We start from the raw sequence: 12844 nt of genomic DNA on the forward strand, positions 1-12844 counted from the left end.
CAAAATCTCACAAATCACCACTAAATAACTTACGTAACCAAACACCAACAATTCCCCAATAATCTATGGAAGTAAAAAAAAATTTTTTTCCAAGGAAAGACTTAGGTGAGGAAGGACTTAAGTAAGGAAGAAGGGCCTTAACAAAGCAAGCCATGAGCCTGCAGGTTTAGGTACAACAAGAGGATGTGCGGAGGGCGGCCCTTGGCAAGAGGGGAGGGTCATAGCAAGGAAGAATTTGCATGTCAGGTGGAGAGTTTGTACTTAACCTAGTAGACATTGGGAGCCATTAAAATCTTTTGTTTCCCAAGGAATTATTTGCCTCAAATCCTTTTGTATCTAATATTATACTTATTTTATAGCTTCCTTTCAGTGCAGTCTAGTGTCATGCTTTCCAGAGTTTACAAAGCAAATTAAACAACAGCTTCCCACATTGGACAACTGTTTTTGCTATCATAAAGTGTTTGGGGGGTGAGTTTGGCCTTTGGTAGAAGAGTTCTACTTGTTTCAGAGTAGAGGTTCAGATTGATTTACATCAGCCTCCTGGGTGACAAGTCCAGATGGTTTCCATCTGGCTCTAACTGGAAACAGTCAAAGTATTTCCACGCTGGCCTCTTTGTGGACAAGAGGCTTTTGGCTGCTTGGACAGTTGTCCCCACAATGCCATTGAGGCAAAACCCCCATTAGGAAACCTGATGCCCATTATTATTCCTCTCTTTTGGAGTGATAAGAACATTTAGAGCAATATAAGAACTTGACCACTTAACACTGAGCAACCATTTAAAAGTTGATAAAGGAAGCAAAATATCTTCTTTCTATGCTTGCAGGAGTTAAAAGATTTTTGTCCAAATCAGTCTTGCCTCAGTGCACCCCTGAGGATGAAGAGTTACTAGAACAAGGGTCCTCAAATTTGAGCAGCCTCAGAGGTACTCAGAGGGCTTGTTAAAACAGATTGCTGGGCGCCACCCCCCAGGTTCTGAGTGAGTAGGTCTGAGTGAGGCTGGACAGTGTGCATTTCTATCCAGTTGCCAGGGTCCTGATGCTGCTGGTTCGAGGATCACACTTTAAGAACCACAGTTTTGGACTTGAGAAAATCAGACTGTCTGCTCCTGATTTATTTTGCACAATGAAGAAAATCAGAGAGCAGACCGAGGCTCCTAGATGCCTCTTCTCTGCCCTGAAAATCACACAACAGACAAGACCCAGTCCCATTTCTGTTCTGGCTTCTCTGTCTTCTTCTATACTGTCTTCTATACTTTCTTCTTCTGTACTCAGTGAAGCCACCTCTGAGCCCCATGGCTCTCTGTACCGTGGGGATACAGGAACTAGGAATCGTGGGCCTGGAAGTTGATCAGTGTTCAAGTGGATGATGTCTGGCTTGGTCTATGCCTAGTCACAAACCTGTGAGGTCCACGAAGAGCCAGAAGATAGCTGAAGGCTGGAAGTCACTGTAAGGTCGTCAGGAATAGCCAACCTCAGTTTAGATGGTTTCTCTGAGCCCTATTCAGCCAGTGCTGCCTTGTTGTCTCAAGGCTCCCAAAGTTCTTGAAAGACCCAGTGAGGACTCAGGGGTATCCTGTGCCTGTTTACTCCCAGCCCAAGCCCCACAGACAACCTCCAGGGCTGTTTTAATTCTGGAAGATTTAGGACAGGGAGAGCCAGTAAGTGACTTAGGCATGTACATGGGGCAAAAATCCAACCATAAAATGGTGTATCAACAAACTTGGGATTGATCAGAACTTTACTACAGTACCATGCCACCCAAGTGGCAAATACATTTTCCCAAATAAGGCATTGTTGCTTATATCATAGCCACAGTCCCCAGAAATACCAGTGGCATTAAGGAATGCAAAGACCAAGTTCAAAAGTCAAGATGTAATCTTCAAAACAGCTTTATTAGTTCCAAAACAGGAAGTTGCCAGTTATAATCCTGCAATTATTTTATTTGGGGCTTCATCCTGGGGTGACAGCTAAACAATGGAAACCTTTATAGAAAGGTCCCAAGGCCCAAGGTGTGAATCATCAAACACTACTTACATTTTGCCTTCTTAAGTCCTATAATCAAACAAACAGAGTTTATGTTCTGGTTTATAAGACTAGGACTTACACAGGAAATTACACGCGTTCCTTTTTGATGGAAAAAAGCTATTTTTAACAGTTAAAAAAATAATTCAACCACAAGGAGAAGGCCCTACCAGGGCCTGCCATCCACAGATGAACATTTGAGTAGTGGTTGATCTGATGCCCCCCAGAATGTAGGATGCCCACCTGTTCTGGAGGTCCCAGAAGAGGCCAGCAAGTGAAGGATATGGAGAGCCTCTCTGGGGGATGCTGGTTCCATGAAAATTTACCCTTGACCTTTGAGTACCGGCCCATTTAGGAAACAGGGCTCTCCTCGGAAGGAATGAGAAGAGGTTTGTCAGCTGTGTTAAGAGAGAAGGTTCCAGGCAGAGGGACCACATGAGAAAAGGCTAAGAGGAGGAAGGTGCCTGGCATATTAGGGATCTGGAGGGGTGACGTTCGCCACAGAGCAGTCATTGGGAAAGCGGCTGGAAATGTGACTGAAGAGGCAGTGGACCCAAATGACTGAAAGCCATGAATGCTGAGTTCAGGAGTTAGATTTTCTCCTGTGTGCAAAGGGCTGGAGCCATGATGGTTTTGAAGCAGGATAGTAGCATAGTGAGAACTGGGTTTTTGAAAAGTATCTTGGGCAGTTTTGCAGAATATGCTTTAGAGAGAGGAATAGCTAAAGGATAGGAGACTAGTTATGAGACTTTTTTTTTTTTTTTAGTTTAAATGCATTTTATTTTTAGACAACCTATGTGACATGTTTTTTTGTTTTTTTTTTTCCTTAAAAAAACAAGGCCTCTACTCCACATAAATCACAGTCAAAATAAATGAAGGGCCCATTTATCTTAAGACATGGTGTTTTGTGGATGACAAGCAGCAGCCATTTATGATGATAGGTGATATATTCAAAGTAATTGCCAAATCTGTTAATATTTACCCATTTCTAAACCACTGTTAAAGAAAATCATATATAGGGTCATACCATCCTCATGGTAGTTCAGTAGAGCAACCATGCCATCAGGATTCATGTTTTCATCAAGAAAAGAACTGGTAGTTTTTGAAATTAGCAAGGATGTGCTTGATTTGTTAGGCAGCCCTACCATAAAAGGTTTTACTCTTTCTGATCTCGCTTCTTCAAGTTCCCCTTTCATTGATTTCATGTCATCTTTAATGTACTTCTTTTTTTTTTTGTTTTCTTCTTGAGATAGGATCTCACTCTGTGGCCCAGGCTGGAGTGCAGTGGTGTGATCATGACTCACTGCAGCTTTGACCTCCCAGCCTCAAGCAATCCACCTACCTCAGCCTCCCAAGTAGCTGGGACCACAGGTGTGACCACCATGCCCAGCTAATTTTTTTTTTTTTTGTACAGACTGGGTCTCTTCATGTCTTCATGTTGCTCATGCTGGTCTCAAACTGGTAGGCTTAAGAGATCCTCTCACCTCAGCCTCCCAAAGTGCTGAAATTATAGGCATGAATCACCTTGCCCCACTGATGTACTTGTAGGCATCCTTTGCAAAGCTGGTTTCCTGCAAGTGAGGTTCATGGCAATATCAACACCAATGATGACTCTGGGTGCTTTGGGTACCTTCGCCCTTGGGGCCTTCAGAGGAGGCATTTCCACCAATGAGCAAGTCATCAGTGTTACCCCCTGTCCTGGTGATTACCTTCTCCTCCACTGTCAGCCACAGTCTATCCACGATCTCCCAGATCTCGTCAATGTCAGAGGGCTCCTCATCGTGTCTGATGAGGTCCACTGAAGGAAGAGGACAACTGCACTAGCTTAGCGGGATTCTGGAGCAGTGTTGGGAGTTGGGGATGAGAGGAGAGTGGCAGGAAAAGCAGGACGCTTTTACACTGGTTCAGGCAAGAGAAGATAAAGTGAGGCTGCAGTGATAGAAAGCTGGAGTCTCGATATATTTAGAAGGAAGAGAATTGACAGGACCTAGTAGCCAGTTCAAAGAGGGTGGTAAGAAAGATTCTGACATCCAGGACACCTGGGGAAGCTTGGCAATTGACCAAAGAGAAAATGAGAGAAAGCACGAGGCTGGGAGAGTCCATACTGGATCTGTGGAGTGGCTTCCAGGGAAGGCGTGCCATTGTCCTCCTGATCCTCAGGGAGACAGTGGTAGAAGGGAGGGCACTTGCACATGAAGGTTCTTTGCCAGGTTGCTCCCATTCCAGTGTTTCAGTGACGTATGAAATCCAGAGATAACGCTGGCAAGCGAGGCACTAAAACTGTGTACTACGTGCCTCTACCACCACTATTTCACAATGCTTTGCAGCCGTCCTCACAATGCTTCTAAGAGATGGGTATTATGATCTCTATTTTGCCAGAGGAAATTTAGATTCAGAGAAGTTAAGTGACTTTCCAAGGAGTCTCATAGCATTTTCCGGAGAGAGGTTTTAAACCTGGAGATTCCGCACATCTAAGTACACCACCCTGCCTCTTGGGCACAACCAGGCATAGCTATGCCACTGCTAAGTTCTCCCAGACAGAGGGGGTAAATTGAAATGGTCATTGTTAGTGAGCTTGTTTTTGTTTCAAAGTAAAGAAATGTAAGATTAGGTAAAAATGGGTTGCTGTGAACACAGCTGGGATGTATCAAGTATTACCAGGGCTTGAGCACATACCCGCCCTTACTCCAAGGAATTTGTTTTCAACCTAAAGAAAATAATCCAGTTTTGCCTGAACTTTGGTGAAAGCCCTGGAGCAGGAAGTTCCTGTACTGAGCAGTGCCAGCCTTCCTATTATCTAACAGGGCCAACGTAACTCATTAGAGGTCTACATTCTGGAGAGTGGTTTAGACTAGCATTTTCCAAACTGCTTATTTTTCATGGGAAGAGATGACATTGTGACCTGTCTTATCATCCGCTGGAGGGAGACTTTGATTGTTTCTCCCATGGGAGTACAAGATGGACCAGGCCAATCACAGGCCTGGAAGTCCCTTCCTCTCCAAGGGCACACGTTTGTGCCACACTGGCTTAGTTAGGGATGTAGACTGGCTAAGATGATGTCTTTCCTTGCAAAGCTGAGCAGCTGTAAAGGAATTTAGCTTTTGGCCTTCAGCTTTGGCCCTATTGGCCACCACTGCTTTCTATCATGTCAGAAGGGGACAAAAAGAAATGGATGCCACATGTGATCAGTATCCACATCATCCATCATTCTGGGCAGTCAACTTACATTTTCAAATGCATTTTTCTTGAAGAGATTTTACAGATAAAAAAATCATATTTCATCTTGCTCACAAGTGGTCTCAAGGCATTATTAGCAACACTGTACTTGGAAAAGCACTGAACAGTGAGATAAAGTTTCCATAACACAATTGCACTTTACACTCTATTAGTCATTGATTCATTAATTCATTGAACAAACATTTTAAATACCTACCATGTGCCAGATACTATTCTAGTGTGAATAATGGAGCACTGTTGTATCATTCATGACAGCTGTCATTTGCTATCATTCTCATGCCTTACTTAGATGTAAAGATGAACGAGATTTAGACAAGTTAGGCTTACCTCTAATAAAACCAAAGGATGGGCCAGTGTTCATCCCTCCAACTGTATTCTAAAGGAAAATAAATCCTGCCTATTTCTTTTTTGTTTTTCCGAGACAGAGTCTTGCTTTGTCATCCAGGCTACGCAGTGGCGCAATCTCGGTTCTCTGCAACGTTTGCCTCCCGGGTTCAAGCAGTTCTCCTGCCTCAGCCTCCCAAGTAGCTGGAACTACAGGCACATACCACAACACCCGGCTAATTTTTGTATTTTTAGTAGAGATGGGTTTCACCATGTTGGCCAGGCTGGTCTCAAATTCCTGACCTCAAGTGATCTGCCCTTCTTGGCCTCCCAAAGTGCTAGGATTATAGGCGTGACCCACTGTGCCCAGTCAATCCTATTTCATCCAACGATCCAGCAGATTAGATTCATGTCCAAAGAAACCAATCAAATCTTTTTTTAAAAAGCATGCTTTCTACTCTTTTTCCCCAACCGGCAACCTAGGAAGACCTAATGTCCAAATTTATCTCCTTTTCCTGAAAAGCAAGTTTTCCCTCCAGGCTTGAAAATTTATGCTTGATTATCCTTGACTCTGCTCTCTTCCTTGCTCTAACCATGCTAGTTAACATTCACTTAATGTCAGCTTCATAAGGGCAGGGATTTTTGTCTCTTTTGTTCTCCACTGAGTCGCTGGCACCTACACCAGTGCCTGACACATAATAGCAGCTCGAAAATGTTTGTTAAATGCTGAAGGAATTCAAGTCTTGTCTAGCTGCAGGGTTAGGCTCTCGAGTCAGCATGGTGGACAAAATTAGTGTATAGTTAAATGATCCTTTAAAATTCTGTGATTTGCCCACACATTACAATATCTAGGCATATTATCTCTAAGTCCCACACAGTTTCTTCCCCAGTTTTGAAACAGATCACTTGGTCTTTCTTCGGTTGGGTCCGAATGAAGTAGTTGGTTAGTGTTTAGGGGGCTCATATAACTTAAATACTTGTAGGTCCCCAGAGAAAGATTTGAATTTGGGACAGGCAATTCCAATTTCCCATCTCATACTTACTGAGTGGATGAGCCCGCATTATGCCCATGATTATTTCTTTTCCTCCATCCCCTTCCTGTATTTTTCTTTGCCAAACTCCTAAACTTGAACTGACATAAATTAAATGTGGACCTGATGCTGTTTCCCAGCACTGACAATAGACTCTTTACAAAAGCTGTGTCGACTGACAAGGGTGAACCAACCCCAGGATCCCTCAGCCCAGTCATGAATTCTACAAAGGCAGGATGGTTCTTTCTCCTTCAGATTTTCTCCTTTAAAGCTCAAAAAGGTAACAGCTTTTCAGGCTCCTTTAAAGGGCTGAATTCCTTCATAAGAGCTATCACTTCCCCTAGATCAGTGGGCAACTCATTCATCTTCTTCCAGGAAATATCTAGATACATCAGTTTTCTTCTTCAAAGTAAAGGCAACAATCTAAATCTTAGATGGAATTTCCTTTCATGCAGAGTAATTTTGGGCTTCTTGTTCTAAAGAAGGAAGGATGTACTGAGTATAAAACAAGGACTTTAAAAATTCTATGTACAGTATTTCCTTGACTATATTACAAATGCATCTACTCACACAAGTCCAGTAAAGTACAATCTAAAAGAATAAAGTCAGCTTAGCTGGTGATAAATAGGGGAACTATTGTCTAAAAATAATAAAATACTCTGATTTGCTTATAGGAATCAAGAAGAAAATTGAAGGTCTGATGGAAGCTGGTCCTTGGTTAGTGAAGTTGCATTTGGCAGATAATGGCATAGATGGAAAAGGAAAAGAAGGAGAAAATGGTTTGTCGGAATTCATTCAAACTTTAACATAGTAAGTAGCAATTTAAGAGGCCTTATTTGTTCACCTTTTAAAACTAAGTGCTTGAATTAAATCATTGGGATAATTATTTAGCTGCACCTTTTTGGCAGTTTCCAGTGAGGTTTTACAGCTCTGAGAGCCAAGCAGTGACCCATCTTGGTCTTGGTACCTAACATGGCAAACAGTTGTGTGTGGACCATAAAGCAATCTTCAAGACCTCACTAGAAGCCCCATTTTAAGAAGTTGGCAACTGAGGAAAAACAGGACGTATGACCTCCCAATTTTTCTTTCTTAAAGTCAGGATATAATGTAAAATGTAATCGATGTGACCTAAGGAAGAAGGGCGGCCTACCCAGGAGTGATCACTTTTTTGTGTTTGATTACAAAGTTGTCCCAGCCTCCTCAAGGCAGAAGGACACAGCTATTCTCAAAAGCTTCTCAAAAACAGGATATTTCCTTGCCATGTTTGTGTTGAGAATCTTAGGTATTTCCCTGTCCAGGCCTACTGAGTCCACATCCCCAGTGGGCCAAGTAGGATTTGCAGCTACTGTAGAAAAAGCTTGCTGGGTGGAGACAACTCTAAGATATATAGTTTCAGGTAGTTGATAGTGACAGCAGCGCGGCGAAAGTCAAGGGCAACAGAACACAGCCAAGGCTTGAGGCTTGAGGGCTTGATGGATGGCTACTTATTATTGCTATTATTATTATTACTTTTATTTTTATTTTTGAGACACGTTCTTGCTCTGTCGCCCAGCTGGAGTACAGTAGTGCGATCTCTGCTCACTGCAACCTCCACCTCCCTAATTCAAGCAATTATCCTGCGTCAGCATCCTGAGTAGCTGGGACTACAGGCATGCGCCACCACACCCAGCTAATTTTTGTATTTTTAGTAAAGACATAGTTTCACCATGTTGGCCAGGCTGGTCTCAAACTCCTGACCCCAAGTTATCCGCCCCCTTCAGCCTCCCAAAGTGCTGGGATTATAGGCGTGAGCAACTGTGCCCAGTCTACTTATTATTTTAGAAGAAAAAGATTCTTTCTCTGTCTGGGCATGGTGGCTCATGCCTGTAATCCCAACACTTTGGGAGGCCGAGGCAGGCAAATCACTTGAGGTCAAGAGTTTGAGACCAGCCTGCCCACATGGTGAAACCCCATCTCTACTAAAATACAAAAAAATTAGCTGGGCATGGTGGCAGACACCTGTAATCCCAGCTACTCAGGAGGCTGAGACAGGAGAATCACTTAAACCCGGGAGGCAGAGGTTGCAGTGAGCCAAGATCGCGCCACTGCACTCCAGCCTGGGCAACAGAAGGAGACTTCATCATTAAAAAAAAAAGAAAGAAAGAAAGAAAAATTTTTCTCTAATATACTTATTCAGGAAGGATGGGAAGATTTTCAACTTTAATAGCTTCTCTGTTTTTCCTATAATAATCCTATTAATAAGCTTCATTTCATTGCCCTTTTAATACCATGCTGATTTAATATATTGCTGATATATTATGCTTTTAGTATTTTGCCAAAATTTTGTTAAGGATTTTTCCATCTATGCTCATGAAGCATATTAGTCAGTTCTTTTTTTTTTTTTTTTTGAGACGGAGTCTCGCTCTGTCGCCCAGGCGGGAGTGCAGTGGCTGAATCTCAGCTCACTGCAAGGTCCGCCTCCCGGGTTTACACCATTCTCCTGCCTCAGCCTCCCGAGTAGCTGGGACTACAGGCGCCCGCCACCTCGCGCGGGTAGTTTTTTTTTTTTTTGTACTTTTTTTGTAGAGACGGGGTTTCACCGTGTTCGCCAGGATGGTCTTGATCTCCTGACCTCGTGATCCGCCCGTCTCGGCCTCCCAAAGTGCTGGGATTACAGGCTTGAGCCACCGCGCCCGGCCTAGTCAGTTCTTTTCTTTTCTTCTTTTCTTTTCTTTTCTTTCTTTCTTTTTCTTTTTTTTGAGATGGAGTCTCGCTCTGTTGCCTGGGCTGGAGTGCAATGGCATGATCTTGGCTCACTGCAACCTCCGCCTCCCGGGTTCTAGCGATTCTCCCACCTCCGCCTCCCAGTTAGCTGGGACTATAGGTGTGGATCACCACGCCTGGCTAATTTTTTGTATTTTTAGTAGAGATGGGTTTTCACCATGTCAGCCAGGCTGGTCTTGAACTTGTGATTTCAAGTCATCTGCCCTCCCTGGCCTCCCAAAATTCTGGGATTACAGATGTGAGCTACCACGCCCGGCTGAACTTTTCTTTTCTCGTAATATCTTTGTCTGGCATTGAGATCAGGGTAATTCTGGCCTTACAGAATGAGCTAATAAGTGTGTGCCCCTCTTCTATTTTATGAAATAATTTGTGTAGCATTAGCATTATCTCATCCTTAAATATTCAGTAGAATTATCAATGAAAACATCTGGGCCTGGAGCTTTCTGTATGGGAAGGTTTTTAACAACAAATTCAATTTTTTTTTTTTTTTTTTTGAGATGGAGTCTCTCTCTGTCGCCAGGCTGGAGTGCAGTGGCACAATCTCAGCTCACTGCAACCTCCACCTCCTGGATTCAAGTTATTCTCCTGCCTCAGCCTCCTGAGTAGCTGGTACTACACGCACCTGCCATCATGCCTGACTAATTTTCGTATTTTTAGTAGAGACAAGGTTTCACCATGTTGGCCAGGATGGTCTCGATCTCTTGACCTCATGATCCTCCTGCCTCAGCCTCCCAAAGTGCTGGGATTACAGGCATGAGCCACTGCACCCAGCCTAAATTCAATTTATTTAATAGGTATAAGGCTATGCTGGATATTTTATCTTGAGCAAAGCTTTAGTAGTTTGTGTCTTTCAAGAAATTTATTTCATCTAAATTGTCAGATTTATTGGCATAAAGTTCTTCATAATATTTTCTTATGATCCTTTTAATGTCTGTAGCATCTATAGTGATGTCTCCTTTTTCATTCTTGGTATTGATTACTTGTGTTCTCTCTTTTTCTGATTGGTTAGAAATTTATTAATTTTATTGATCTTCTCACAGAACCGCTCTTGATTTTCACTACTGTTTTTCTGTTTTTAACTTTATTGATTTCATCTCTTGTCTTTATTATTTCCTTTATTCTGCTTACCTTGGGTTTAATATGCTCTTCTCTTTCTAGATTATTAAAGTGAAAGCTTAAGTTATTGATTTTAAATCTTTTAATTTTTCTAATATAAATGTTTATATTAGCACTAAGCACTTCTTTTATTGTTTCCTACAAATTTCAATATGTTATATTTTCATTTCATTCAGTTCAAACTATTTTCTAATATTCCTTTTAATTTCTTCTCTAACCTATGGGTTATTTAGAATAGCTCTGTTTAGTTTCCACATATGTGTATATTTTTTCAGATATCATTCTGTTTTAATCAAGGGATTAAGAATCTCTTGATTCTTAATTAAATTCTGCTATGGTTGGAAAATATACCTGGTGCAATGGCATGATCTCAGCTCACTGCAACCTTCGTCTCCCGGGTTCAAGCGATTTTCCCACCTCTGCCTCCCACGTAATTGGGACTACAGGTCCCATGCCTGGTGTGGTCATGTAGTCTCAGCTACTTGAGAGGCTTAGGTGGGAGGATTGCTTGAGCTCAAGAGTTTGAGATCAGCCCTGGGCAACATAGCAAGATCTCATCTCTAGGGGGAAAAAGGAACACACTTGTTTTATTTCTTTTATGCCCCAGATCTGATCTATCTTGGTAAATGTTCCATGTGCATGAGAAAAGACTGTATTCTGCTGTTACTGGGTTGAATGCCCCATAAATGTCAATTAGGTCAAGTTGGTTGGCAGTGTTATTGAAATCTTCTATATATGTACAAATTTTTACATGTTCTATCAACTATTGAGAGGGGGAAAATTGTGATGTTGTTTATATCTCCTTATAGTTTAATCAGTTTTTGCCTCATGTATTTTGAAGCTCTGTTTTTAGGTACATAAACATTTTTTATTGTTGTGCCTCTTGATGAATTGACACTCATCATTATGAAATGGTCTTCTTTATCCTTGGTGATGCTCCCTACTTTGATTGATATTAGTATAGTCACTACAGGTCTTTTTTTTAATGAATATTTACATAATATATCTGTTTTCATCCTTTGGTTTTAACCTATCTGTGTTTTTATATTGAAATTGGGTTTCTTATAGACAGCATTTGTCTGAGACCTTCTTTTTTTATCCATTTGACAATCTTTGTCTTTTAATTGTTTAGACCATTATATTTAATGTGATTATCTTTATGGTTTGGTTTTTAATCTATCATCTTGCCATTTGTTTTCTATTTGTCTCATCTGTTCTTTGTTCCTTTTAAACTAGTTTTCTGTTGCTTTTTGGATTAATGTTTATAATTCCATTTTTATATATTTAATTGGCTCGTGAGCGATACCTCTTAGTCTTTTATTTTCTAGTGGATGCTCTAGTGTTTACAGCCTTCATCTTTAACTTATTACAGTCTACCTTCAAATAACATTATACTACTTCACGTATAGTATAAGAATCTTACAACAGTATACTTCCATTCTCTTCCTATCCTTTGCGTTTTTGTAGTCATATATTTTACCTTTACAAGTGTTATAAATCCAAGGATACATTATTATTATGTCTATTTTAAGCAGTTGTTTTTTTAATAAAGGGGGAGTTTTTTATGTTTATTCACATATTTACCATTTCTGGCATTCCTTATTCCTTTGGCTATATTCACATTTCTATGTGATATCATATTCTTCTGTCTGAAGGACTTACTTTATACATTTCTTATAATCCTGGTCTGCTGGTGATGAATTCTCTAAGCCTTTGTATATCTAACAAGTCTATGCTGCCTTCATTTTTAAAGTGGTTTTTCTTTTTTTTTTTTTGTGGCAAGGTACAAAATATTTGATTGACAGTTAATACTTTTTTTTTTTTTTGAGATGGAGTCTTGCTCCTGTCGCACAGGCCGGAGTGCTGTAGCACAGTCTTGGCTCACTACTACCTCCACCCGCTGAGTTCAAGTGATTCTCCTTCCTCAGTCTCTCGGGTAGCTGGGATTACAGACGTGTGCCACCACACCTGGCCAATTTTTGTCTTTTTAGTAGAGATAGGGTTTCACCATGTTGGCCAGGCTGGTCTCAAACTCCTGACCTCAGGTAATCCACCTGCCTTGGCCTCCCAAAGTGCTGGGATTACAGGCATGAGCCACCATGCAGAGCAGGCAGTTAATACTTTTAAGATGTTGCTGCACTATCTTCTGTTCGTATTGCTTCTGAAGAAGCATCACTATCTTCTGCTTGTATTGTTTCTGAAGAGACATCATTTTTATCTCTATTCTTTTGTATATAATTTGTTTTTATTCCTCTGTATGCTTTCTTCCTCTTTCTCTTCCTCTCTCTCCTTCCTTCTTCCTTCTTCCTTCTTCTTCTTCTTCTTGACAGAGTCTCACTGTCACCCAGGCT

The 12844-nt window shown here is 41.4% G+C and overlaps 1 protein-coding gene across 1 annotated transcript in view; it reads left to right on the forward strand.

The window, feature by feature from the left end:
• The window catches only part of LOC105555638, a 100740-nt gene that overhangs the window by 66481 nt on the left and 21415 nt on the right, over positions 1–12844 (forward strand). Inside the window, exon 11 of the mRNA XM_012002665.1 lies at positions 7289–7424. Within this exon, the coding sequence (XP_011858055.1) occupies positions 7289–7424 (136 nt within the window). The remainder of the gene's footprint in view (positions 1–7288; positions 7425–12844) is intronic.

The sequence above is a fragment of the Mandrillus leucophaeus genome, unplaced genomic scaffold (genome assembly GCF_000951045.1).
Source record: "Mandrillus leucophaeus isolate KB7577 unplaced genomic scaffold, Mleu.le_1.0 Scaffold693, whole genome shotgun sequence".
In the NCBI taxonomy this organism is placed as follows: Eukaryota; Metazoa; Chordata; class Mammalia; order Primates; family Cercopithecidae; genus Mandrillus; species Mandrillus leucophaeus.